The sequence below is a fragment of the Phacochoerus africanus genome, chromosome 11, assembly GCF_016906955.1.
Source record: "Phacochoerus africanus isolate WHEZ1 chromosome 11, ROS_Pafr_v1, whole genome shotgun sequence".
Classification (NCBI taxonomy): domain Eukaryota; kingdom Metazoa; phylum Chordata; class Mammalia; order Artiodactyla; family Suidae; genus Phacochoerus; species Phacochoerus africanus.
In genome coordinates this window covers 134,333,848-134,361,804 of record NC_062554.1, presented here as the reverse complement: position 1 = coordinate 134,361,804, position 27,957 = coordinate 134,333,848, and the positions used below count along the sequence as shown (strand labels likewise).

Below are 27,957 nucleotides of genomic sequence, written 5' to 3'. Positions count from 1 at the left end.
TGAAGGCTAACTGGCTTCTCTAGAGAGTTGAAAATTTAAAGAACATTTCTCCCCCAATCTCCCAAAATATGGGCAAAGGACATGTACCCGTGGCACTCGAAAAATACAGGCAAGCAACCCATGAGTACATGAAAAGATGCTCAAGGGTTCGGCCTAATGGAAGCCTGAGCAATGTCTATCACATCGTGGGTTTCTGAAGAAGTAACTTCAAGAAACTAGAAATTAAATGGCTTTCTTAGAATGAAAATTCTCTATCACAAGGAAAAATGCTGTATGTTGTTTTTCCCATAATGGAGGTCAGTGGGCGCTATGATTAACAAATATCTGATGCCTGTGACTTTTTAATTGCAAGAAATCTGTGAGTTTTTTAATTATCTATGGGACATATTGCATATATTAATGATATCTAAAATATGATATCCCCTAACTTGTATTATTGAGCAATTCTGTCCACATCTGGCCTTTCATCTTTCATCTAAAAAGCAGGGGCTGGACCAACTGACCTTCAAAGCCATTCTTACTGCTAGCATTCTAATTTTGTTTTTCTTGCCTTTTTGTACAAAAGCGTGAGAGAAGTCGTTTTACGTCTATGGCATTAAATGTAATTTTCTGCCTCCAGCATTATAATAAGAATAAAAGATTTAATCTAATACACCGATGGAATATTGTTTATAACATATTTACTGTTTAAAGCCTTCAAACCCAAGAGAAAACAAAATGAATGCCTGTTCCTTCTGAGAAATGCCCTTCTTCCTGTTCAGAATCCCTGTGTATAGCAGGAATGCTCTCGAGTTAACAGCGAAGTAAGAGGCCCATCGGCTGGCAGGTGCCCACCTAGGTGCAAGCAGAGGTGGCAGTGCTCCCAGGACCAACAGCAGAAACATGGCTTAACTATCCTGTGTTTAGCAGTTCTCTTATGGGTTTTCACAACACCTAAAAAGCTCCCTGATGGGGTAAAGCCTCTGCCTTCATGCTGCTGCCCCGTCTCTGAAAAGCAGAACGTAAATATACAATTTAGAGGTAAGAGGAACATCTGCCATTGTTTTATTTAACACAGTCAGCCTCTGTTTAATGAATCCCAGTCACCTCCCTCCACCTACCACCATTCCTAAGGTTTGCAGAGGAGCTGCCATAGAGCTCAAAACATGGTCTACAGACAAGCATCTTCTCCATCCCTCCTCATCTTCCCACGGGCCGTTTGACAAAATCTCTAGGAGGAGGTGGCGGCGCCACCAGTGTTTAAGCCCCTCGTTCACGCAAAGCCTTGACTCTGGAGTTCTAGTCCTCGAGGGACCTTAGGAAGTTCACGGTCAATACTCCGCCCTTGAGCTCAGTCACTAAGACAATCTCCGGGTAAAGAGATAGACAGTAGCTCCGTGCCTGACTTAGGAACATTTTCCGTACAGACAGTTGTAATTCATTCCTTTCAGAGACAAATCCTGCTCTCTTCCTAGTTCCTAAAATCATTAAAATCAAAAGCTCTCAGAAACGTCCCAGCATTTGCTAAGTCCACGCTGGGGGAGGATGGGCAGAGCCGTGTTAAGCGCGTTTGACAGCAACACCCACTTATTTCATTCAGTATCCATAGGTAAATATCATGCACCTGGTATAGGTCTATCTCTCAGCACTGGAGATACAGCAGGAAAACGCTATTCCTGCCCCATGGAGCTTGTTCAGAAAAATAGACTCAAAACCTTTCAAATGGAGCTGCCGCTGGGCTAAGTCAAAATAAGTAAAAGAAATCCATGAGAAACCCTTCAGTTATATTAAGAAGAAATAGCTTGATGAACCCCAGGTGTAGAAATTTCACTGAAACAATGCTCCAATAAAACCCCCAATTCTGGAATTTACTCTAGTACCTGTAACTAGGAAACCAAATTCTAGCCATAGTTTCTCCCTTCTAAATTTTCTCATGAGCAAACAACTTATTTCCAAGACATTTTCCATGATGGGGAAGTTTTTTTCAACTTTGCTCAGATATAACTGACATACAGCATTAAGTAAGACAGTTGCAGAGACCACCAAATAGATACCCGTTTTCACCAAAAGTGCCAACATGGAGCCAGAGAACATTTCCGTTACATCACGCTTTTACAGCTTTGAAAATTAACAGAGATGATAATCCCCCTACCTTGGGTTTCCCACTCCCTCCCTCCTTAATTTTACCTCCTTTAATTGTCATCATGTCTGGAGATTATAATCCAAGATACTAAGATGTTTATTTCGTACATTGCCTCCACACAGAGTGTCTTACAAGCTCTTCCAAGAATCCAAACATTGTGCTGGTCTGGGTAGAAAAGGAAATTCCATGGTTTGTTGAACCCAGGAACTCTTCAGTACATCTCCGAGGTAAAACTGTTTCAATACATATAAAGTTCTACAGTTAAAGGGTACCCTCCTCCACTGTTGGTGGGAATGTAAATTGGTACAATCACTATGAAAAGCAGTATGGAGGTACTTCAGAAAATGAAGTATAGAACTACCACAGGATCCAGCACTCTCACCCCTGGGCACCTCTCAGGACAAAAAATTCGCTGCAAAAGATGCATGCACCCATAGCTGCAGCAGTATTCACAACAGCCAAGACATGGAAACGACCTAAATGTCCATCAACAGCTGAATGCATTAAGAAGACGTGGTGCACACACACAATGGAATATTACTCAAGCCATAAAAAAGAACAAAAGAATGCCATTTGCAGCAACATGGCTGGACTAGAGACTCTCATACTAAGAGAAGTCAGTGAGAAAGAGAAAGACAAATACCACATGATATCACTTATATCTGGAAGCTAATATACGACACACATGAAACTTTCCACAGAAAAGAAACTCATGGACTTGGAGAAGAGACTTGTGGTTGCCAAGGGGGAGGGGGAAGACGTGGGAGGACTGGGAGCTTGGGGTTAATAGATGCAAACTATTACATGTGGAATGATAAGCAATGGGATCCTGCTGTACAGAACAGGGAACTATATCTAGTCACTTGCTATGGAACATGATGGAGGATAATGTGAGAAAAAGAATGTGTGTGTGTGTGTGTGAGAGAGAGAGACTCTGGCTCACTTTGCTGTATAGTAGAAAACTGACAGAACACCGTAAACCATTAGATAAAAATCATTAAAAATTTAAAAATAAAAACACACATTTGTTCCAATGTGTTTAAAAGCAATAAAGTTCTATAATTGCAGAAGATGCATCTGAGGTTTACATGGAGAGCTTCCATTCCTTACCATCCTCTCATCCCTTAACTCTCACCATTCTATGAACAAAAGAGCAGCTGATTTACAGGTTGGATTTTTCAAAAAAAAAAAAATTTCTTTGCCAGATCCCAAATGTAACAAAGGGTCAATATAGAAAACTTAAAAAGCACAGCCAAAGAGAAATATACATAAGCCTATCAACTATTAATTTTGATTAATATCCAATGAATCTCTTTTTAAGTGTATCAATATATTATTCGTTTTAATAAAAGAAATTGCAAGAGGCACTTGCTTTTTCTGCTTACAAATACGGTTTCTCAAATCGATTTTTTTTTATACACTGTTTGCATAGAATTTCAATCCATAAAGCTATATATTGAAAATTCCTTATATTTCTGCTAAACACTTAAGGGCTTATATTTTCTCCAAATTTATACATCCTTGCTCACAGTTCTGACGATGTCTTTGGGATAAACTCTAAATGGAACTAGAGGTTTAAAGGTCATGTCCATTTAAAACTTTTAACACAAAAAAAGGTAAGTTAAAAAATAAAAGTTTGGGGAGGCTGCTGGTCGCCCCCCAACATGGGCTGACATTTTTATTCTTTGACAACAAATAGGAAGAAAATGTCAATGTCTTTTTTTACTGCTTAATACTGGTCATGTTACTTTTCTTTCCTTTTGCTAATCATACAGGATTACTCACAACTCTACAAAAAAATCTTACTCATTCTGAATTTTCCTTCATTGAGAGATTGGTTTGCCAGAAACGTTCTCACTCTCACCAACAGTCCCAACTCTAACGACGGTCGCTGCTTCCAGAAATATGGCACTTAAGGCACCCTCGTCCTTACCTTTTTCATGCATGTATATTTCATCTTCAATAAAACATTGAGTTGTTCCAAGGCCAGACCATAGAGTTGAGCCCCAACGTGCTAGTGGCCCAGTGTGATTTAATAATTTACCTTCCCAGGGGTCCTCTCCGGGGAGTACAGGCGAGACTAAGTGACTTTAAGCTGTTGGGAGAACAACGGCCAAACCTTTCGTGATTTTGAAATCTATCAGGCCACGAGACACTTCGGTAGCGGACGCTCAACCCTGGGAATCTCAACTATTGTCCCAAATTTTGCCTGACTCGTGCCAAAGATTGAGCCAGGGCCCGGGTGTCCAGGCAGTCTGCAGTGCCCCAGTCCCCACCAGAGCCCTGAAGGGTGTCGGGCCCCACGAAACCGCTGCCCGGGCTCTAGGGTTTCTGTTTTCAGGTCGCTGCGCTTTATTCTCTAATTCAGCGTTCCCGAAAGAGACCATGATGACCCGCCCTTTACACCTTCCCGTGTGGGGTGGCGACAGCCTGTTTACGAAGAAGAGTGAACCACCCTTTCCCGCAAGCCGCAGCGGTTAGTTCCGCAGAAGGAGGAGCCAAGGCGTCGGGCCCCCGCTGGGAGAGAGGCCCAGCAGCGGGCGCCGCGGAGCAGAAAGGGCGTCCCTCTCTCGGCCGGAGCCCCGCCCCCGCCCCGCCCCCACGGGCCCGCCTTGCAGCCCGCCCATTGGCTCCGCCGGGCCCTGGAGTCACTCCCTAGAGCCACTTCCGCCCAGGGCGGGGCCCAGGCCACGCCCACTGGCAAGACCGCGCCGGAGGCTCCCGGAGACGGCGGATTCTTACCCCTGCTGTCGGAACTCGAAAAGCTCTCCGCTTGGCAGGTGTCGGGTGACCTGCTGATCTTCCCGAAAATGATGGCGTTTTGCGCGCTGCGCAAGGCCCTTCCCTGCCGTCCCGAGAATCCCTTTTCTTCGAGGTGCTTCGTTGAGATTCTTTCGGTGGCCCTAGTGTTCCTGCTTCCCATGTCCTCAGGTAGGAGCCTGGAGAGGGTGTGCGCCCTCGCGGCGAACTGGAGCGGGTTCGCGGGGCAGGCCGACCGGATCCGAGGGCGGGACGGACTTTGCTGGGTGGCTCCGGGTGGAGGCGCGGGCCTGGGTTCACCCCGGGTCGTGCGGAGTTGGGGTAGAAGGCATGGTCAGAGTGACCTTGGTCGTGCTGTGGGGACCCCGGGAGCGAGGGAGATCCCCTAATGGCCAGAGGGAAGGGCTTGCTTGTGGTTGGCCCCGCTTGGGGCTTACCCGGGGCCAAGCTGGGTCCCTAGCAAAAGCTTGCATGGTGTTTCCGGGACTGATCAAGTCCTCTGGAGAGCGCCAACCAGGTGGTAGTGATGAAGGCTTGCTCTTAGCGCCCAGGGGGTGTTGCTAGCTAGGCTTCTGCTGTGCCCGTGGGGAGGATTTGCTCAGTGCCCTGCTGGGCTTGGCTGGGGGAGCCCGACCAGGTGTGCATGACAGTGTGCTTTGAGGAAGCGGCCAGCCCAGCCCAGTGTGGAAGGAGGAAGCTTACTGCTTGCTTTATGTGGGCCTGCAGTGCTCAGGTGGGAGCAGGCTCTGGGAGCCTGGGGTTTAGAGGGTTTGGGAAGGGCACAGGGTGCTTTTTGTAACTAAAGTTAATAGGCAGCTTGGTACCCAAGACATTATGGGTATTGATTTCCAGGATGTTCCTATTTTTCAGATTTCTTTTTTTCTTTTTTTTTTTTCCAACAGAGTTATCTTCCCGTTCTCATTTAATAGACACTATTCAGTTCTGTTATGGAATGGCTTTTTGGCCTTGCTTTCATTCTTTCAGAAGGTTAAGAAACACGGGTAGTCAAAGCTCCTGAACAATGAGTATCCTAAGAAACAAACAATATGTATTAATCTAGTTTTCCCCTACAGTATGTAAACTAAACCTGAAACCAACCCCTCAGTTTGTTTCGTGTTTCATGGAAAGGGCTTTGAAATACATATATTCTAAAAAGATGTGCTTATTGTATAAAACTACAAAAAGGGAAACCATTTTTAGTGCTTTGGTAGATTTTCTCCTGTCCTTATATGCATGTGTGTTTTCACGCCTAAGTTATTTTTAGGATCTGTTACATGTACAGTACATGCAGCATTCATTCAACTAATATTTGCCTTCTAAACACCAGGTCCTGTACTGGCCCTGAGGAGGGCCTGGTGAGCAATTACATGTCATTCCTATTTTCACGATCCTTATTTCACTATTTGCGTACGGACATGGATATGTGTGGGACTGTGTTTTGCTCACTGTCAGATTCCCGGTGCTAGGCACACATTAGGAAATCAAGTATTTTCTAGGATTTCTTGGGAGTGGCAGAGAGTAGCCAAAATGCAATTGCAATGGATATGTTCTAACTCAAGAGAAGTGCCCAGGAGGAGAGGAGCCTGACTCTCTGACAGCGTTTGGCAGGTGCCTGGTGGAAGGGATGACCTCGCTGCTTATCAGACAGGCCTCCTGAGGTCCCTTTGCTTCTGCACTTGCACTTTCCTCAGCCTTGGGGCATATTCTCCTCCTGCCTCTTGTGTAATCGGTTCCTTTTTATTCTTCCAACTCAGCTGGGGTGTTACCCCCTCAGAGGGACCTTCTCTGACCCGCTCTTCTCGGTAGACACACATTTTCCAGCTCACATCGCCCCTGGGGGTCGTTACCTCCCAAACTGTGTTTTCTGTTCTGACAAGAACGCAGAGATCTGGGTGGGCTTCTTGTCACACTCTAGGTCCAAATGCCCAAGTTTCTGCCTCAGTGTCAACACTCTTGTATGACTATCGAGTACTAGAAAATTCGAGGCGGCGTTCAGCTGGGCCTTAGAGCCCAGGACAAACTTCCCTTGCTTCCAGGAGGAAGGTTCTCTAAAGAGCCATGCTTAGGATGGTCTTTGCGTGGTGCCTGAAAAGCTAAGGCAGGGAGTTCCCGTTGTGGTGCAGCAGAAGTGGATCCAGCTAGAATCCATGAGGGCACGGGTTCAATCCCTGGCCTCGCTCAGTGGGTCAGGGATCTGGTGTTGCTATGAGCTGTGGTGTAGGTCGCAGATGGGGCTCAGGTCCCGGGTTGCTGTGGCTGTGGCGAAGGCTGGCAGCTGTAGCTCCAATTTGACCCCTATCCTGGGAACTTCCATATGCCCCGGTTGCGGCCCTGAAAAGTGGGGGAAAAAAGAAAAGAAAAGAAAAAAGAAAAACTAAGGCAGAGGCAGCTAGGGTCAGAAAGGATCTCTCTTCCCCTGATTGTAGACTCCTCAGGGCTCACCTAACTCCAGTGTTGCTTGTGACGGATCATTTAAAAAGTTTATTTCTAGGTAGCAGGGGTGTAAGTGATGGAACAGCAGTGCTAACAAGAAATTAAAAGGAATTTTTAAGAGAATGATGTTTAGAAGAGGCTTTAAGTGAGAGAGATGAACGCCATTTAAAATAGAGGAAAAGAGAGAAATAAAATGAATAGGATGTATCATGGAAGGTCCAACTAGGAATGAAGAGGAGGAGAGACAAGGTGAAGTTTAAGGTTGGAAGGTAACATCAGGATAGGTGGGAAACTTCAGTTAGATACAAATGAGAACTCACTATGCTGGGCAGGGAAAGCATGCGGATAAAATAAACATTTCAATGAAGCAGCTCCTGAGAAGGATTTGTCAGCAGGGTTGTGCCTGGGAGGCTTGCCATCTCAGAGGTAGTTGCCACAAAAGTGACCAGGCTCATTCCTCCAGAATGAGTCCACTTTGGGGGGAAAAAACCTACAATTTCCCTTTGTGGGTGATCTGCTTATTTTAGATCTATTCTTTGTTCCCAATGAGAGAAGCCAGGATGACTCAGTGCTTACAGAGTCGTTTCTTAGTTGCCTCACTCCGCTTATTCGAGTGCAAGGAGAGCAGTCCTTATCTGGTCGGTTGCTAGGTTATTATCATAACTGGGAGATACTGGGAGAAATTAGGTGGCCAGGTCTTTCTCCAGTGCAGGGAACTTCAACAGGATTATTTAATCTACTTGACCTGACTCCTGGGTCTGCCACCTGCTGGGAATGTATTCTTCAGCAAATGTTGCTTCACCTTACCATGGCTCAGTTTGTTTTCCTTAAATCAGGTGAAATAATTCCTAAGTCATAGGATGATTATGAAGAGTAAGTTGGTTTAAAAGCACCTAAGATATAGTTGGCACAGGTAGTGCTTCAATGCGCTATTTCCAAAATAATTAACATCGGCTCTATTGTTTGTTTGAAACAAGTTCTGGGATCTTTCATCACCATCCTTTAGGAAAAAATATAATCCATAGTATTTGGAGTTCTCCTTTGAGAAGATTAAAGTATTATTCCTAATCATAGCAGTAATGGAGAAGGGGTTCATAGTAAAATGACAAAGCATAAATATTTTGACATAGAAAATTAAAACCCTGATAAAGGGAAATGTCTAAACCAGTGGAAAATGTCAGGGACACACAAAAGCAGCCAAGAAAAAGTGATGGTTTACAGATGTCTCCGGAGCAAGTGGCTGAACAGTATAGAGAATTTGAATTTTGATCCAAGCGTGTATAGAACGCAGGCAGCTGCGCTCCTTCAGCTCCAGCACTGGGAGCTAGAAATGCAGTGGTGAGTGAGGCGTGGTTCTCAAGAAGGATCCAGCCTCATAGGGAGGGTCAGCAATGAACATGTGCAGTATTAAAAGTACTGTGAGATGGAGTTCCCATCGTGGCCCAGTGGTTAAGGCATCCGACTAGGAACCGTGAGGTTGCGAGTTCGATCCCTGGCCTTGCTCAGTGGGTTAAGGATGCCGTGCGGCTGTGAACTGTGGTGTGAGCTGTGGTGTAGGTTGCAGACGCGGCTCGGATCCCGAGTTGCTGTGGCTCTGGTGTAGGCCAGCGGCTACAGCTCCAATTGGACCCCTAGCCTGGGAACCTCCATATGCTGCAGAAGCGGCCCAAGAAACGGCAAAAAGACAAAAAAAAAAAAAAAAAGAAAAAGAAAGAAAGAAAAGTACTGTGGGAGAAATGAGTTGGGCCCTCGTGGGGACACATAGCCTCGTATGCTGAGTCCTATCAATGTCTCAAGGAAGAAGTGGCGTCTGAGGTGACCCTGAAGGATGAGTGGGTGGGAGGCGCGCGGAGTCTCTGGTCCAAGCGACGTGGAGCGAGTGCTGCCCAGCAGGTTCCGGAACGCAGTCGGCGATGCGGGGATGCGGGGATGCCCAGCGAGGCTTAGAAGGGTGAGCAGATGTCACGGGTCTGCAGCCGCATCTCTGAGCCTCGGGCTTCATCACGGGGCCTCGGGGAGCCGCTGGAGCACCTCTGACTCGGAGGAGCCTCATCTCGGAACTGAACTGGTGAAAGCTGGCAAGAGCAGCAGTCCGCGAGCGCTGCGGCGATCCAGGGAGGACGCGCGAGTGGCTCGGCGTGGAGGTGGAGGTGGACGTAGACGGAACACGCATTTCACTTGTGGAAGACGTGCCTCTGGTTTGCTGGGCACGATGAGTCCGCGGAGGCCACCCTGCGGCCCCTTATGAGGCAGCGTGAGACGGTCCACGGGCAGCTGGGAGGGCAGTGTATTGAACACGGAGCCTCGGCACCCCAGCTGGAGAGCCGGGGTGGAGAGGGATTTGGGGGGCAGCTCTTTTCACACCCAGGGGGACTGCAGAATGAAACGAGGAGAGTTCCTGGACCAGCCCCCGAGGCACATGGCATTATGCAGCCAGGCAGGGAGGGAAGAGCAGCCAGAAGACAGGCTGAAAACCAGGGGCGGGGCGGGGGTTGTTACCTGGAAAGGGAGCTTCCCAGGCAGGAGGCACTGAGGAGAGAGTGACCCGTAGCTGCAGATGTTAGAGCCAGGGTAACCCCAGTGACAGGATGAATTTACCTAGAATTAATGAATTACTCTGCACATGATTGATATGATTTTTTATAGGCCTAGAAATGAGTGGAAATTGAAGATATTGATGTTCGAACCTCCATTTCGAGGAAGCAAAGAAAGTTTAAAAAGAGTTGTGAGAAGGGGGGTAGGTTGGTCAGGTGGCATTGAGGTTTCTGTTTTGGTGAGAGACAGGGATTTTCTGAAGGCAGAGTGTGGGTGTGCTTGTGTCAGAGAATTACTTTAATTTTTGCAAGCAGGTAGAGAGCGCTTGCACAATTTTTGAAAGTGTACGGGAGGTGAGAACCATAATAAAGAGTATTTCCCTTCCTGAAACTCATCTGGAAAACGAGGGATTTCAGCCTATTCTATCATATAATGACTCTGTTGGTAAAGTATAACATGGCAGCCAAAAAATTATATTGTAAACTGTCCAGAAAAAACTCAGTCAAGATACGATTTTCCTGAAGCTGGGAATATTTAGTTTGTAAATCCTCACAGGAAAAAAAAAACAAAACAAACAAACAAAAAAAAACCCAGTATTCTGAGCAAGAAAAGAAATTCGATTATAAAAATAAGATATTAGGCTCAATTATTACAGCGTATACAGCTTGTAATCGACTGGTTGCCAAAGCAAACATTCTAAACTGCAGATTGTGGAGTTCCCGTCCTGGCGCAGGGGAAACAAATCCGATTAGCATCCACCAGGATTCAGGTTTGATCCCTGACCTCACTCCGTGGGTTAAGGATCCCATGTTGCCGTGGCTGTGGTATAGGCTGGCAGCTGCAGCTCTGATTAGACCCCTAGCCTGGGGAACTTCCATATGCCTCAGATGCAACCTAAAACTCAATAAAATAAAATAAAGTAAAAACTGCATATTATTGAAACCATGTCTTTCATGATGCGTGTTATTGGGAAGAAATACTTCAAGATGGTTGAATGGATTAACCCTTCCTATTGGCTGTTTTTTTCCATATACCTCTGCCATCTGTATGTGAGAGTCCTATTAGGAATTCTCTCTTCTTTTTATGCTTTCAAGATAGTTACCGAAATCAAACACATAAAACAAAGCTCACTCGTATAATTTAATCACATGCATGCTGTTACTTGATGTCATCCCTGTGCTTTCAGGATATTCTAAAATAATGATGTGCATTTTTTTCTAAAACAGAATTATATAGCATTTCTAGCCCCCCTTTTTTCCCTGTTGTCAAATGAGAATATTTGGGTATTCAGTAAATCTAATGTTGTTAATAAAATTCAATCCTATATTAATCTTCTTTATAAACAATGCTTTTTTTTTTTTTTTTTGCTTTTTAGTGTCGTACCTGCAGCATATAGAAGTTCCCAGGCTAGGGGGTCGAATCAGAGCTACAGCCATGGGCCTACACCACAGCCACAGCAATGTGGGATCTGAGCCACATCTGTGACCTACACCACAGCTCACGGCAACGCCAGATCCCCAACCCACCAAACGAAGCCAGGGATCGAACCCACATCCTCATGCATCCTAGTTGGGGTCATTAACCGCTCAGGCACGACTGGAACTCCCAAACAATGCTTTTGATAAGTCTGGTTTTTTCTTTGGTTTTTGCTTTTGTTTTGCGGCATTTGGTGGAGGAGCATTCCTTTGTCAAGATCCGCATGGTGGAAATGTTGACAACGGTTGCCAAATGTTGAAACAATTTCAGGGCATGATGTAAATGAAATAGTGAACAGTGTGTTGAAAGAGGAGTTGAGAATTTAGCATGTGAGGTGAGAAGAGGGTAACATCTCACTTGTTTAGAGTTCTCTTTGCCCATAGTCTCAATCTGAAGGCCCGGATCCAGAAAGTAAGAAAGAAAAGCTTCCTCAAGGACCAAAGTCGGTGTGTCCTCATTCTCCTTAGACCCTTCACCTTATACGAGAGGCTTCTCCATTCCTTTAGCCCTTTAGGACTTGAGGCGTCTCTATCACTTTATTTTACGTAATTGTTCTAACAGATTTGTTAGGTTGTCAAGTGCACTGATAATTGAAAGGAAGAGGACTTGCTTAAGTAGAAATGTTGTTATTCTAGGGAGGAAAAAAGTCCCTTCCCCCAACACCCCCCAAAAAAAACTTAGACGTGAAAAATTCTAAAATAAAAGCAGTATAATAGCTTTGCTGTTGGGATATATTAGGTAAATAGCTCAAACAGTTATTTCAAGGATCTTCTGAGGAATGCATGATCCATTGATCTGTGAAGGAAAATCAAATTATATTTAAAGCGGTATCTAAGAAACCAGAATTTTTTTCATGTAGTACCATTCAGATCGTAGGTTTTGATGTTTAAACAATTCTCTTCATCACCGATAGAATGTACAGTTGCCTAATATGAAACGAGTGAAGCAGAGTATTCTATTTTGGAATACCCTGCTTCCTCTTTGTTTTGGTTTATGAATCCCACAATGCCTATTCACCTCTCACCATAGCGTGTCTTTTCTAGGTTCTGAGTACCAGCTGAGTAAGAGTACAGTACAAAAGAAGGGATGGGATCCCTGACCCTGGGATCTTGCCTTCTGAGAGGAAACGGAGCCTGAGGGACAAGGGATCATTTGTTTCTGTTGGAAACTGTGGAAGAGTCATCTGACCCGATTGCCAAATACTATGGAAGGCCCCTTAGCGGAGAGGGGAGTTGGGAAATGAATTTAGAAAAGAGGAGAGAGGGATGCATACCTAAAATATATTTATATTTCAAAACTGAAAACCTTGATTCCGCCTCTTCAGTCTACCACTGGATGAAAGATCAGCGTATTCCCCTGCAACCCCAAAGCTAACCGGTTGTTCTTTCAGCCCCGAGGGGGCTCCACTGCCACCTCCCCGCGGGGGAAAACCTGCGCACGCGCGACAGCCCTTGGCCCGCTTGCATGCCTTTCCATGTGTTCTTTTCTGTCTCCTTGAGGCCAGGTCAGAGCCCCTGGCTGTGTTTAAGTGAGAGAAAATACATTACTTTCATGCGCTTCTTCTCTTGTATCTAGATGCCTGTGATGAGCCACCGAAGTTTGAAAGCATGAGGCCCAAAGTTTTGTCTAATACCAGTTACCGGCCCGGAGACAGTGTAGAGTATGAATGTCGCCCCGGGTTCCAGCCCATGGTTCCTGCGCTTCCCACCTTTTCCGTCTGTCAGGACGATAATACATGGTCACCCCTCCAGGAGGCTTGTAGAAGTAAGTAAACAAAACTTTTTTAATTCAAAAAATTTTGTTCCTGCTCTGAGATTTTCACACACTTTCGGGTGCACACTTTGTTACTGAAATGATGGTTTTCTCACGTGAACGTGGGCTTTTAGATAGCAGTGCATTTTTTCAGGCTTGGAAAAATCTCCAGGGAATGTTTTTCTTTACACTTGGTTGCCTAGGTAAATACGCATCTTATTTGGCCTTATGATAGGTAAGGAAAGAAAATAATAATAGTAAATAATAATATTCCCATGATTTTAAATAAGCCATATAGAATTTTCAATTGGATTGAAGTTTGTTTTGAAATTGGTGTATACCAATGACTTGGTAATTTTTCTTTCAGGAAAATCCTGTTCGAGTCTACCAGACCCATCAAATGGCCAAGTTAGTTACCCAAATGGGGATACTCTGTTTGGTTCGAAGGCTCAGTTTACCTGTAACAGTGGGTAAGTAAGATGCTCCTTAGAGGAAATAAGGTTACATGTTACTTAATCCATTTTCATTTCGCTTCTCTTCTTAAACACTCTCATAAAGTTGTTTTTTTTTTTGTTTTTGTTTTTTTGGTCTTTTTGCCATTTCTAGGGCCAATTCTGTGGCATATGGAGGTTCCCAGGCTAGGGGTCTAATCGGAGCTGAAGCCACCGGCCTACACCACAGCCACAGCAACACACAGTCCGAGCCACACCTGCAACCTATACCACAGCTCATGGCAATGCCGGATCCTCAACGCACTGAGCGAGGCCAGGGATCAAATCCACAACCTCGTGATTCCTAGTCAGATTCGTTAACCACTGGGCCACAACGGAAACTCCAACATTCTAATTTCATTTTGCTTTCTCTGTGACAAGTCATATTGTGGCCACATAACTGTTGGGCTTTTTATGGAGACTGAAAAGATATATAATTAAAAAAGAGAAATTTAAATTGAAGGAAAGCAGTATTGTTTAATACGTACTGTATGTAATAGTAAACCTGTCATAAACATTAAAAGTGTGTTTAACAAAAGAAAAAAAAGGGAGTTCCCGCTATGGCACAGCAGGTTCAGAATCCAGCATTGTCTCTGTGGCAGCACAGGTTCGATCCTGGCCAGTGCCGTGGGTTAAGGATCTGGCGTCCACAGCTGTGGTGTAGGTGGCATCGCACCTTGAGTTTGATCCCTGGCCCCGGAACTTCCCCGTGCTTTCCTTCCATAAGGAAAAAAACCGTGTGTTAATCAAGGTGACTTAATCCTTGACAGCAGAATGCACTCTATTTAAAATGGCCAATTCTCAGAGTTGAAGGACAGCTTACGGAACATGGAGGTAGGATTTTCCAACTAAAGATCATCTTTTTGTTTGTTCGTTTTTTCTGCTGCGCCTGAGGCATATGGACGCTCCCAGGCCAGGGACTGAATCCGAGCTGGAGCTGCAGTCTGTGCCACAGCTACAGCAATGCTGGATCCTTAACCCACTGTGCCGGGCTGGGGATTGAACCAGCGCCTCCACAGAGACAAGCTGGATGATTAACCCACTGCACCACAGCAGAAATGCCAAAATATTCCTTTGTCAAGGTAATCTGTAAAATGTTACCAGACCACAATTGACCTGCTTAACTTGACAATAATGTTGCTCCAGATCGCTTAGTTGGAAAACCTTACTTTTGAAACTGATACAAAGGAGTGAAGCAGCTCAAAAAGAGGTACTGTCCATTTAATAATAGTCTGTTCTACAGGCTGTTTTAATGGTATATATTGAGGATACTGAGTATTTACTTTAAAAATGTGAACTTAAAGGGTAAATGTACTACACTGTGGAAATGCAAGTGGTTTTTTAATATTTTCTTTGTATCCTGCTACTTTACGAATTTATTTATTCTGACACTGTGTGTATGTGTGTGATATTAATGGTTTTCTGTGTATCATATCCTTGGCAAACAATGATACTTTTACTTGTTTCTTTCCATTGGAAATATGTTTGTTTTTCTCGCTTCATCGCTCTGGTTAGAACTTCAGTACTATGCTGAATGAAAGTGGTACAAAGCAGCCTGTTCTGATCTTAAGAGGAGCGCTTCCAGCTTTTCACCATTGAACGTATTTGCTGTGTATTTTCGTGTATGGAGTTGATTACCTTGGGGCAGTTTCCTTCTGGTCCTAGGTTAGGTATTTTTATCATGAAAAATATTTTGTCAGATGCTTTTTCTGTGTCAGTTGAGGTGCTCGTGTATTTTTTTTCTTCCTTTCCTTCTTTTGATGTGGTCTATTACATTGATTGATTTTCATTCACATGTCGAGCCACCCCTAGCATTCTCGGGAGAATTTCCCCTTGATCGTGGTGTTTAATCCTTTCAATGTGCTGCCGAATTGTTTGCTGATATTATGCTCAGGATGTTTGCCTCAGTGTCCTTAAGGGTTATGCGTCTGTAGCTTCTTGTAGTGTCTTTGTCTAATTTTGCTACCGTGGTAATGCTCATCTCGCAGAATAAATTCAGAAGACTTCCCTCCTTTTTGAATTTTTTTGAAAAGTGGGAATTGGTATTCCTTTTTTAATTATTTGGTAGAATGAGCCAGTAAAGCCATGAGATCCAGGACTTCTTTATTGGGAGATTTTTGATTATTGATTCAATTTCTTTATTAGTTATAGATCTATTCAGATGATCTGTTTTTTGTCATTAAGTATTGATAGGTTTTGTGTTTCTAGGGATGTGTTCATTATACTTCGTTTGTCCATTTGTGGCATGAAATTATCCGTAGTACTCTCATAATATTTTTATTTCTGTCAAAGCAATACTGATGTCCCTACTTTCTTTTTCTGATTTTAGTAATTTGAATCTCATCTTTTGTTTTAGTTCATCTAACTGATGTTCTGCCAATTTTGTTGCCCTTTTCATTGATTTTCTCTGTTGTCTTTCCCATTTTGTTTATCTCTGCTCTAATCTATCATTTACTTCCTTCTGCTAGCTTTAAGTTCTTTTTCTGATTCCCTAAGTTGTTCACTTTGTTGTTTCAGAGCTATCATTTCTTTGGGGTTTGTTTTTTCTTTAGCTAAGACAGCAGATGGTTTATTGCATGTATGTTACATTTGGCCACAGCTGAGAACAGAGCTAGTCTCAGATGTCACAGGTCCAGGACAAAGAACCAAAGGGGACCATTTTGATATGAGCAAGGTGGATCAGAGTGGCAAAAGATATTCTAGATCCATGGAGACAAGTTCTAGACAGAAGACATGTAGTTCAACAAATTGTGCCAGCATGCATGGCCTCTTTCTGCTCCTGTGGCTTCCATGGGTGTACATGGAACCTCTGCTTCATCTTCTTCCTTTTGTGATTCAGCCTGCACGTTCGCTTCCTCCTCCGCTTTGCTCTTATGGCTCAGGGGTTTCTCAGAAGATGGTACGAAGGCCACGAGCCGTCTTTTCTTTTTTTCAAAGTTTTCCTTCGTGTGATAATCGTCTTTTTTTTTTTAAATTATGACTGCGCCCACAGCATACAGAAGTTCTTGGGCCAGGGATAGAATCCAAGCCATAGCTGGAGCAACACCAGATCCTATAACACACTGCATCCAGCTGGAGATCGAAGCTGTGCCTCTGCAGCAACCTGAGCCTCTGCATTTGGGTTCTTAACCTACTGTGCCACAGCGGGAACTCCTATCATTTCTTAATGTAAGCATTCATATTATAAATGTCCCCATAGGCACTGCTTTTTTTTGCATTCTATTCATGTCAAAGTATTTTCTAAGTATCTTGATTTCTTCTTTTGCTCATTAGTTGTTTAAAATTATATGATTTAATTTTCATAATTCTATGAATTTTCCAGCTTGTTTTGATATTGATTTTTTACTTCATCCTGATGTGGTCAAAGAGGATACTTTGTATGATAGTATCTTTTAAAATCTATCGATTAAGATTAATTTGTGGCGTACTATAATTATAGCATTAATTATATATTCTCTATTGTGTAATTAATTATATTTTGAATAACAATGATTTATTAATTTTTCTTAGTGTATTTATTTTTTGCTTTTTTTGGCCACACCTGGTGGATAAAGGATTTTTGGTGGACAGTTTTTTGGTTTTTCTTTTAGTACTTTGCATATATCAGTCCACTGTCTTCTGGCCTCTGAGTTCCTGATGGCACATCTGCTGATAATCTTAATTAGGGCCCCTTAGATGTATGTGATGGTTGACTTTTCTCTTGCAGCTTTCAATATTTTTTTGTCTTTGTCTTTTGAAAGTTTATTGTATATGTCTTAGTGTGGGTCTCTTAGAATTTTGAGCTTTCGGCATATTTACATTTGTCCCTATTCAAGTTTGGGAAGTTTTTAGCCATTATTTCTTCAGATGTTCTCTCTGCTCCTCTCTATTGTCTCCTTTGAAGGGCTCCCCGGGATATATATTGGGCTGCTTATTGGTGTCTCACAGGTTCCTTAGGCTCTGCTCACTTTTCTTCTATCTTGCCTCTTTCTGTTGCTCAGGGTTAATAATCTCCATCACCCTGTCTTCAGTTTCACCAATTCTTTCTTCTCAAATATGCGTCTCATCCCTCCAGTGAGTTTTTCATTTCCATTATTGTAGTTTTCAACTCCAGACTTTCCTTTTGGATTCTTTTTTAGGTTTTGTATGTCTTATGGACATTTCTGTTTTGTTCACACATTGTTGTCTTGACTCTCAGCATTTTTTCCTTTAGTTCTTTGTGCATCTTCATGACGGTTATTTTTCCTTCACGTTTTATTGAGGCTCCAGGGCCATGGGGTTTATGCATGAGGCCACCCTATGGACGAAACAGGAGCTGGTGGAGAGGATTATTTGAACTTCTTCTTGGGGCACAGGTTGTTGATTTGGCCACACCTCTTTTGGGGACAGTTGACAGCATGGGGGTACAAGTGCATATAACACTTGAAGCAGATCATGTACTTCTGGGAAAGCTGGAAGAGGAGAGGTGTGATGATGCCACCCTACAGGCAAAGCACCACCTACAGGATGGGTTCTTTCTGGATGTTTCCATCTGAGAGAATATGGCTATCTTCAGTTGTTTGTCTGCAAAATCAGACTCTGCTGGTGAGGCAGGAGGCCAGGCATGTTTTTTTATTTTGGCTTCAACGTTGTCAGTGGTGACACTGAGCTTGACCCCGAGGGTAACGGTCTTGCCCTCAGGATCTTCATGAAGCTCTTCATAAAGACACACGCATCTCTGTGTCTGCTGGTTGGCCCCTTTGTTGAAGAAAAATAGGAAGGCAGAACTAGCATCTACCAACTTCCCCTGGGAGTGCTTTCACAAGGCATTGATTGACTTATTTATTTATTGTCTATTCTAGGGCCGTACCTGTGGCATATGGAAGTTCCCAGGCTATGGGTCGAATCAGAGCTGTAGCCACCGGCCTATGCCACAGCCACAGCAACTCAGGATCTGAGCCAGGTCTGCTATCTACACCACAGCTCACAGCAACGCCAGATCCTTAACCCACTGAGTGAGGCCAGGGATTGAACCCGCAACCTCATCATTCCTAGTCAGATTCCTTAACTGCTGAGCCATGACAGGAACTCCACAAGGCATTTATTTTAAAGTCTTTTTCTATAACTTTGTCATGAGGTCTCCTTCAGAAATACTTCTGTTGATTTCTTTTATTCCCCTGAACAAGCCATACTCTCCTTTCTTGTTTCTTCATATGCCTTGTGATTTTTGTTGTTGTTGTTGAATTGAACATTTGAATCTAATAATGTGTTAACTGGGAATTAGATTCTCCCCATTTTCTAGAGCTTGCTGTTTTATTGGGTTTTTTTTTCTCTTTCTTTTTAGGACCACACCTGTGGCATATGGAAGTTTCCAGGCTAGGGGTCAAATTGGAGCTGGAGCTGCCATCCTGCACCACACCCACAACTCAGGATCCGTGCCGCATCTGTAACTTATGCCACAGCAACCCTAAATCCTTAACCCACTGAGTGGGGCCAGGGATTGAACCATGGACACTATGTCGGGTTCTTTACCTGCTGAGCCACAATGGGAACTCTTCTTCTTCTTCTTCTTTTGAATATTGTATGATGTGTCTGTGTTGAGGGTTGGCCTGAAGTTCATCTCAGCTTTTTTCTGAGCCTTTCCCTGAGCATGCTCAATCGTTTTCTAATTTTTTTTCCCACATAGCAGTTGTTTTTGATTGTCCTAGTGTTTAATATCTGGCACCCGATGGTGAAAAAAGTAAAAAAGAAAAGGGGAGCAGTAGGTGCTGGATTTTAAACCCTTTGGAAGTCACTTGGCCAGTGTTGAAGGAGCTTTTGCAAAATTTGGGGGAGGTCTGATGACAATGGCTGCCCACCTCTTTCTACTTCTCTGTGATCAGAAGCAGCAATCGATTATAGGAGCACCAGTCCCTGCTACTTGGAGAGCAGAGTCCTTTTTGCCGACCCTGGTATCCACAGGCTACTTTAGCGACTCCAGGAGCACATGCACAGGTGTCTGCTGGAGTGAAAGAAGGGTCGCTGCCACTGTGCTCAGAGCTCGAATTGGCCAGGGATCAAATTCAAGCTGCAGCTGAGACCTACACGACCACTGTAACACCACCAGATCCTTCACCCACTGCACGAGCCAGGAATCAGACCTTTGCTGCCATAGAGACAATGCCAGATCCTTAACCTGCTGCTCCACAGCAGGAACCCCTGTAGCCTGCCCTGGTAACACAATACAGAGAGAGAGGTATCAAAGCAAAATTGTAAATGAAAATAGAATCATTCGCGATGATTACAACGCGAGTGCAGAAGGAGGAGAGTGTACCATGCAGTGAAATCATCAGGGAAGATTTCAGCAAGTAGCAGTGTGACCCGCCTGGGTTCTTGGCCTTTTTTAATCAATAAAAATTGATAAGGGGTCAGAGAAGAAATTCGGGCAAGGCTTTATTGGAGCCCTTGCTATAGTAAGAAGAAGCGAAAACAAACGGGTTCCCTTGCCGAGGGCTGGGCAAGCTGGTCCTTTATATGTGGCAAGGGCAGGGGTAGGTCCTGGATTTTGGGTCTGCCCACCCTTTGGTGCTGCTGCGTACAGAAGACTTGTGTAGTCCCCCTGGTTCTGGTTCTGACATCCTGCTTTTGCTCGTGGCTCTTCAGAAGTGTCAGTTGGGTTTTTAATTTTTTTGTATCTTCTTGCCCATAATTTGTTCCAACTGTGCATGTATGCAGTTATTTTTAGTCCCTTAGAGTTTCTTTGTATTCTGCTGCTGGAGCTGTTTGTCCAGGTGCACGCGTTACAGTCACTGCAGCAAAAGGTCCCAGGTCCCAGGTCCCAGATCCTGGCCTGTCTCAGCCACTGTTAGGATACAGGCTTACCTGGGCGAAAGCATAGGTGTGGTTCAGACCTGCAGTAAAGCACGTCAGATGAGTTTCACACACATGTTTATACTGTGCTGTAGTGCAAATGTCCAACAGAATTATGTCTGAAAAAGTACATACCTTAATTTTAAAATACTATATTGTTAAAAAATGTTAACCATGCATGACCTGAGCCTCAGAGAGTCCTGGTAATAGTGTTAGAGATCCCTGATGACGGATCACCAGAGCTGGTACAGCAATAGTCATGACATTCGAAATATGTGAAGTTTACCAGAGTGTGGCAGGAGCTACAAAGTGAGCAAAAACTGTTGGAAAATGGCACAAATAGGCTTGCTCAATGCAGGGTTGCCAGATACCTTCAATTTATTAAAAATCAAGTAAAGAGCAATAAAATGAAGTGTGCCTGTATTCTGATCTAAAGAATATTATTAATAAGAGCTCCCACTTACCTGTACTCACTGTGTGGCAGAAGCTAACTCATCCAGTCCTCAAAACCAACCCGTGAGGTTTCATCTATTAGCTCTTTGACAGAGATGAGGAAACCGAGCAAGAGAAACAGTAAGGGGCTGGCCTAAGCCCGACTCGAGTAAGAAGTCAGTCCTCGAGCTGGAAGGGGAATCCAGCAGGCAAGCTGCAGGGCCTGGGCTCCCCGCTCGGTCCTTACAGAGCAGAGTGGCGTGAGCAGAAGCGTAGGAGTGAATGTGTTGTCCATTTCTCGGAGACAGGCAGGAGCCACGCCAACCGGCCTGACGGTAGCATAGACGTTTTGCTGTCGGCCCATGTGCGTTCACATGCAGAAACTCTTCTTTGATTAAGTTGCAGATTTGATTATAGTACTCGCATTCTATTTTGCTTAAGGCACTTCTCCCTCAACTTACTAGAGTGCAGAAAAACAACCTTAGGAGTTCCCGTTGTGGCTCAGTGGTTAACGAATCTGACTAGGAACCATGAGGTTGAGGGTTTGATCCCTGGCCTCGCTCAGTGGGGTAAGGATCTGGCGTCACCGTGAGCTGTGGTGTAGGTCGCAGACGTGGCTCGGATCCTGCGTTGCTGTGGCTCTGGCGTAGGCCAGCGGCTATAGCTCCGATTCGACCCCTAGCCTGGGAATCTCCATATGCCACAGGAAGCGGCCCAAGAAATGGCAAAAAAAAAAAAAAAGACCAAAAAAAAAGAAAAAAGAAAAACAACCTTAGAAAATGGTTTTCATTACTGTGACCCTCTTGCAGCTGCTGAAGAACATAGCACTTTTCTTTTCTCTTTTAGTTTTTACATAATTGGAGCCGAGACTGTGTATTGTCAGGTTTCTGGGAATGGTATGGCCTGGAGTGACCCCCCCCCGATATGTGAGAGTAAGTATCTCCTCCTGGAATACAGAGCAGCAGGTCTGCAGCTCTCATCCTCGGGACTCCTTTATGCTTTGAAGTTAACACAGGCACCAGTGAGCTTTCTTTATATGGGTTATGTCTATTAATATGTGATATATTGGAATTGAAAATGACAAGTTTTTAAAATAGTTATTCATTTTAAAGAAGAGTAAGCTCAATACTCATTAATACATGCTACATATTTTTTTTAATGAAAAAGCAGACATGTCTGAAATAGACTAGCGGCATTGTTTTACATTTTTTCAAATTTCTCCAGTATATGGCTTAAAGAAAGATACCTGAATTTGGTCTTTGCAAAATCCCTCAACTTATAGCCTCTGGAAAATTTCACCGTACGTTGGTAAGAATGGAAGTGAAAAGTGACTGTAAAACTTGGCGTTAATGTGAACAACTGATTGAGGGAATAGATACATTTATAAATTATGAAGCGTTTCTCAACCAGCACTGAGTTCTGTTTTTTATCATAATCCTATAATATCATTAAATCGTCAGCATCTAAGTGATGCAAAAAAACTTAGCATGGTCTTACAGATAAATGTATGTTTTTTCATGTAGGTATTTAATAGAGTTATTTAAGAAAATGAATTTTATTCTAAAAGTTCATTTCTTTTGTGTGTGTGTGTGTGTGTGTATTTTTGTCTTTTCTAGGGCTGCATCCGTGGCATATGGAGATTCCCAGTCCAGGAGTCTAATTGGAGCTGTAGCCGCTGGCCTACACCACAGCCACAGCAACGCCAGATCCGAGGCATGTCTGCGACCTACACCACAGTTCACAGCAATGCTGGATCCTTAACCCACTGAGCGAGGCCAGGGATCGAACCCGTAGCCTCATGGTTCCTAGTCCTATTCATTAACCACTGAGCCACGACGGGAACGCCTAAACATTCATTTCTACATTAATGGTTTGAATTTAGGATAATTCATTTTCTCAGAAACCTTCTAAATGGATATTACATTCACAACTACCTTATAGAAATCATATGTTAATGAACTTATTGAAGGCAATTCATAGGACTTAACTAATGCTGGTTACTCTTTTTTCTTTCCTTTTCTCTTTCATGTCCTCCCTTTTTCCCTTTTCAAGAGATTTTGTGTAAACCACCTGGCGATATTCCAAATGGAAAATACACCAATAGCCATAAGGATGTATTTGAATACAATGAAGTAGTAACTTACAGTTGTCTTTCTTCAACTGGACCAGATGAATTTTCACTTATTGGAGAGAGCAGCCTTTTTTGTATTGGGAAGGACAAGTGGAGTAGTGACCCCCCTGAGTGTAAAGGTAATAATATTTCCATTTATTTTCTTCTTCATTTGTAACTACTGGGGGTAACACTTGATAAATAGTTTCCCCTACAAGTAAAAGCAGCTGTGCTGTATGTGCTTGCTTCTGATAAATTGGTTTCAAATACGATTCAATATCAGCCAGATCAAATAAAAATACTTCTAGTTGTAGAGTTTCACACGTTTCACCCCACATTCCAGTTTATACATACTTTGTTTATGCATGAGTTAGGGTATTTTCCATGAAAGCATCAGAGAACTCAACCACACACTTGTAAACATGAGAAAGTGTTATCTTGTATTACAAGAAGTCTGTGAGTTTTGGCTATAGGAAGTGGTAGAGTAAATTGCAAAAGACTAACTGTTTCACAGATATGATTGATAAACTCTGGACAAATCTTATTTAAAAAACAATATTTAAGGCATTAGAATATGGCCAAAAGCAGGGAGACACTGGAAAGGTTTTGAATCTTGAAAGAAAGGAGCCACTGTATAATAGTAAAATATTTACTCTTTTCAAGTTAACACACAGTATTCTCTGATACCATATTCTAAGCAATAAGATAATTTTTAACAAGTTTCAAAGAATGGAAATCATTCAGAGTGTATTATATGGTCAAAATGAGATGAATGTAGAAGTCAAAACAAATAATCTAGAATGTTCTCAAATATTTGAAAATTACACAAGACCCTTCTAAGTCATGAATCAACATCAAAGTAACAAGAGAAATTAGTGCTTTGAATATACTAAAAATAGAAACAATGTAATGAAAATATCAAAACTCGTGGGATACAGCAAAGGCATTGCTTAGAAGTATATTTATAGCAGGAAATACTTGTTAGAAAAAGAGAAAAGTCTCAAATCAATAATCTAACTTCCACCTTAAGAAACAAACAAACGAAAAGAGCAAATTAAACCTCAAGTAGGAAAACACAAGGAAATAATAAAGATGGGGGAAAAATCGATCAATGAAATTGAAAAGAAATAATATGGAGAGCATCAAAGAAATCAACATCTGATTCCTGGAGAAGATAAAGTGGATAAACCTATAGCCAGTTTCACAGAAAACAGAAGATACGAATTACCAATATCAAGAGTGAAAAAGAAATCACTAAATAGCCTACAGACACTTAAAGGACAGTAAAAGAATAAAAAAAAAACAACTTTATGCCCATAAATTTGACAGCTTAAACCTTCTAACATGTGGGTTCTGTCTTTACTTTTGTTAGTGTGGCATATTCCGTTGATTCATATGTGTATATTGAACTGTCCTTGTGCAGAAGGAAATTGTGAAATGTATGAAAAGCGTTTGACAAAAGTCAGCATCTTTTCAAAATAAAAATTCCCCAAGGTTTGGTATATTGGGAACATATCTCAATATAATAAAAATTATTTACAACGAACCCACAGTCAAGAGCCTAAAGCCCTCCTGCAACTCAGGAACAAAATAAGGATGCCTACTCTCATCATCAGTATTGGAAGATCTGGCCAACAACCAGACAAGCAAAGAAATAAAAGCTATCCAAAAGAGAAGGGAAGAGGCAAAACTCTCACTACTTACAAGTGACACAATACTCTCTATGGGAAATGCTAAAGCCTCTACACAACAACTATTATAATGAATGTCTGAGTGCAGCAAGGTGGCAAGATACAAGATTAATATATAGAAAGCAGTTGCATTTCTTTACCCTAACAATAAAATATCAAAAAGAGAAAGCAAAAAACAAAACAAAACAAACTCCACAAAACTCCTGTTTAAAATTGCATAAAAATAAGAACGTAGGAATAAATTTAACTGAGGAAGTGAAAGAAGTATACGTTGAAAAGTATAAAACATTGACAGAGGAATCTGTGATTCAAAAGAAGTGGAAAGGTATCTGTGCTTTTGGATTGGAAGAATTAATATTTTTAAAAATGGCCATACTATCCAAAGCAATCTACAGCTTTAATGTGATTCCTGTCAAATTACATATGACATATTTCACAGAACTAGAATAAATAATCCTAAAATGGAACCATGAAAGACCCAGAATTGCCAAAGCAATCCTGAGAACAAAAGAACAGAGCTGGTGGTATAACCCTTCCAGACTTCAGACTATACTACGAAGCTACAGTAATCAAAACAGCATGGTATTGGCACCAAAAAAGAGACATATACAACAGGGCCAAATAGCCCAGAAATAAACCCACGTATTACAGTCAATCTATGATAAAGGAGATAAGAATATACAATAGAGAAAAGATAGTCCTTAACAAGTGGTCTTGGGAAAGCCAGAGAGCTACGTGTAAAACAATGAAATTAGGACATTCTCTTACCCCATATAGAAAAATAAACTCAAACTGGTGTAAAGACCTAAATGTAAGACATGACAACATAAAACAGGCAAAACCCTCTTTGACATTAATTGTAGTGATATTTTCTTAGGACAGTCTCCCAAGGTAAAAGAAACAAAAGCAAAAATAAATAAGTGGGACTTAACCAACTTAAAAGCTTTTGCGTAGCAAAGGAAACTATCAACAAAGAAACAACCTATGGAATGGGAGAAAATATTTGCAAATAATATGACAACAGGTTGATATCCAAAATACACAAACAGGGAGTTTCTGATGCAGTTCAGCAGTAACAGACCTGACTAGTTTCCATGAGGACGCAGGTTTGATCCCTGGACTTGCACAGTGGGTTAAGGTTCCAGCATTGCTGTGAGCTGTGATGTAGGTCACAGACGCAACTTGCATCCTGCATCACTGTGGCTGTGGTATAGGCTGGCTGCTGCAGCTCTGCTTTGACCTCTAGCCTGGGAACTTACGTATGCTACAGATGTGGCCCTGAAAAAAAAAAAAAAAGACAAAATATACAAACAGCTCACACAACTCAATATTAAAAAAAAAAAAAAGAGCCCAGTCGAAAAATGGGCAGAAGACCTAAATGGATGTTTTTCAAAAGAAGACAGACAGATGGCCCACATATACATAAAAAGATGCTCACATCATTAATTATTAGACATGCGTGAGTCAAAATTAAAACAAGGTATACCCTCACACTGGTCAGAATGACTGTCCTAAAAAAATCTACAAGTAGGAGTTCCCTTGTGGCACAGTGGGTTAAGGATCTGGCATTTTCACTGCAGCGGCCCAGGTTCTGTGTGGTATGGGTTGGATTCCTGACCTGGGAACATCTACATGCCATAGGCACAGCCAGGAAAAAAAAAAAAAAAAAAAGTCTACAGATAATAAATGCAGGAGAGGAACTCTCTACACTGTTGGGAATGTAAGTTGGTGCAGCCCCTGTGAAAACAGTATGGAGTTTCCTTAAAAAAATTAAAATCGAGGAGTCCTGTTGTGGCTTAGAGGGTTAGGAACTCAGCGTTGTGTCTGTAAGGATGTGGGTTTGATCCCTGGCCTCGCTCAGTGGATTAAGGATCCAGCATTGCCACAAGCTATGGATAGGTTGCAGATGCAGCTTGGATCTGGTGTTGTGGAGGTGTAGGCCAGCAGCTGCAGCCCTGATTCAACCCGAGTCTAGGAACTTCATACGCTGCAGGTACAGCCCTCAAAAGAAAAAAAAAAAATTAAAATTGAGCTACCATATGACCCAGCAATCCCACTCCTGGTTATATATCCAGAAAAAGCAAAAAGTAATTCAAAAAGATACATACACCTAAGAGTTCATAACAACGTTATTTACCATAGCCAAAGAAATGAAAGCAGCCCAAGTGCCCATCAACAGATTATTGGATGAAGAAGTAGTGTGTACATATAAATATGATGGAATATCACTCAGCCATAATAAAGAATGAAATTGTCATTTGTAGCTACATGGATAGACCTAGAGAATATTATTCTTAGTGAAATAAGTTACACAAAGACAAATACTATATGATATCACTCATGTGAAATCTAAAAAGGAATACAAATGAGCCTCTATACAAACAAACAGATTTACAGACTTAAAAAGCAAACTTATAATTACCAAAGGGGAAACATAGGGGGCAAATTAAGAGCATGGGATTAACAGATAACAAACTACTATACAGCAGATAGATAATCAACAAGTAATTACTATATAGCGCAGGTAATTACACCCAATCTTTTGTAATAACCTATAATAGAATATAGTCTGAAAAAAAAAATAAGGAATCACTATGTTCTGCACCTGAAACTAACACAATATTTTAAACCATCTATATGTCAATGAAAATTTACAAAACCTTCTTACAAAGCATACCGTAGGCCCATGTCCTCATTAGGAAATTATACCAAACATGTGTTTGGTACAAGGAATAAACTGTAGCAGCTCTACACAAAATCTTCAAGAAAATACAAGAGGTGAGACTGCTTCTCAGTTCATTTCATGAGGACAGCATTGCTCTGATACCAAAATCAGACAGAAACATTGCAAGAAAACTGCAAACAATAGCCAAATGGACATAGAACCAAAACCTCTTAACAAAATATTAATAAAAAATCTTCTCATATATAAAAATAAGAGTACATCATAATCAAGGTTAGGATTTATTCCATTGATATACGGACAATTTGAATTTTAAAAGTGGTCAATATTTTTTTACCATATCAAGTAACTACAAAGAAATAAAGACCACATGATCACCTTAAAACATGCCAAAAAAAAAAAAAAGGATTTGACAGAATTCATCATCTTTTCATGATAAAATTCAGCAAACTAGGAATATAAAGGAACCATCTGAAGTTGACAGAAGGCACTATAAAAATTCCCCAGGCTACATTGTACTTGGTCAAAAGACTATTTTATTTTCCGCTAAGGTAGGAACAAGATAGCAAGTGGTCTGCTCTCACCACTCTTGAGCTCCTAGCCAGTACAACAAGGCATACATATTGATATTGGACAGTGAGAAATAAACTATTCACTTACGATAT

The 27,957-nt window shown here is 42.3% G+C and overlaps 1 protein-coding gene across 9 annotated transcripts in view; it reads left to right on the top strand.

Moving 5' to 3' along the window:
- Positions 1–4,752: 4,752 nt before the first annotated feature.
- CD46 (CD46 molecule) overlaps positions 4,753–27,957 on the top strand; it is a 54,162-nt gene continuing 30,957 nt past the window's right edge. For 8 of the 9 annotated variants that reach the window (XM_047752452.1, XM_047752450.1, XM_047752445.1 and 5 more), the window contains exons 1-5: positions 4,753–5,053; positions 12,902–13,090; positions 13,446–13,548; positions 21,655–21,740; positions 22,861–23,058. In XM_047752452.1, the coding sequence (XP_047608408.1) occupies positions 4,933–5,053; positions 12,902–13,090; positions 13,446–13,548; positions 21,655–21,740; positions 22,861–23,058 (697 nt within the window). In that variant the 5' untranslated portion in view covers positions 4,753–4,932. The remainder of the gene's footprint in view (positions 5,054–12,901; positions 13,091–13,445; positions 13,549–21,654; positions 21,741–22,860; positions 23,059–27,957) is intronic. The other variant, XM_047752449.1, reaches the window with a different exon arrangement.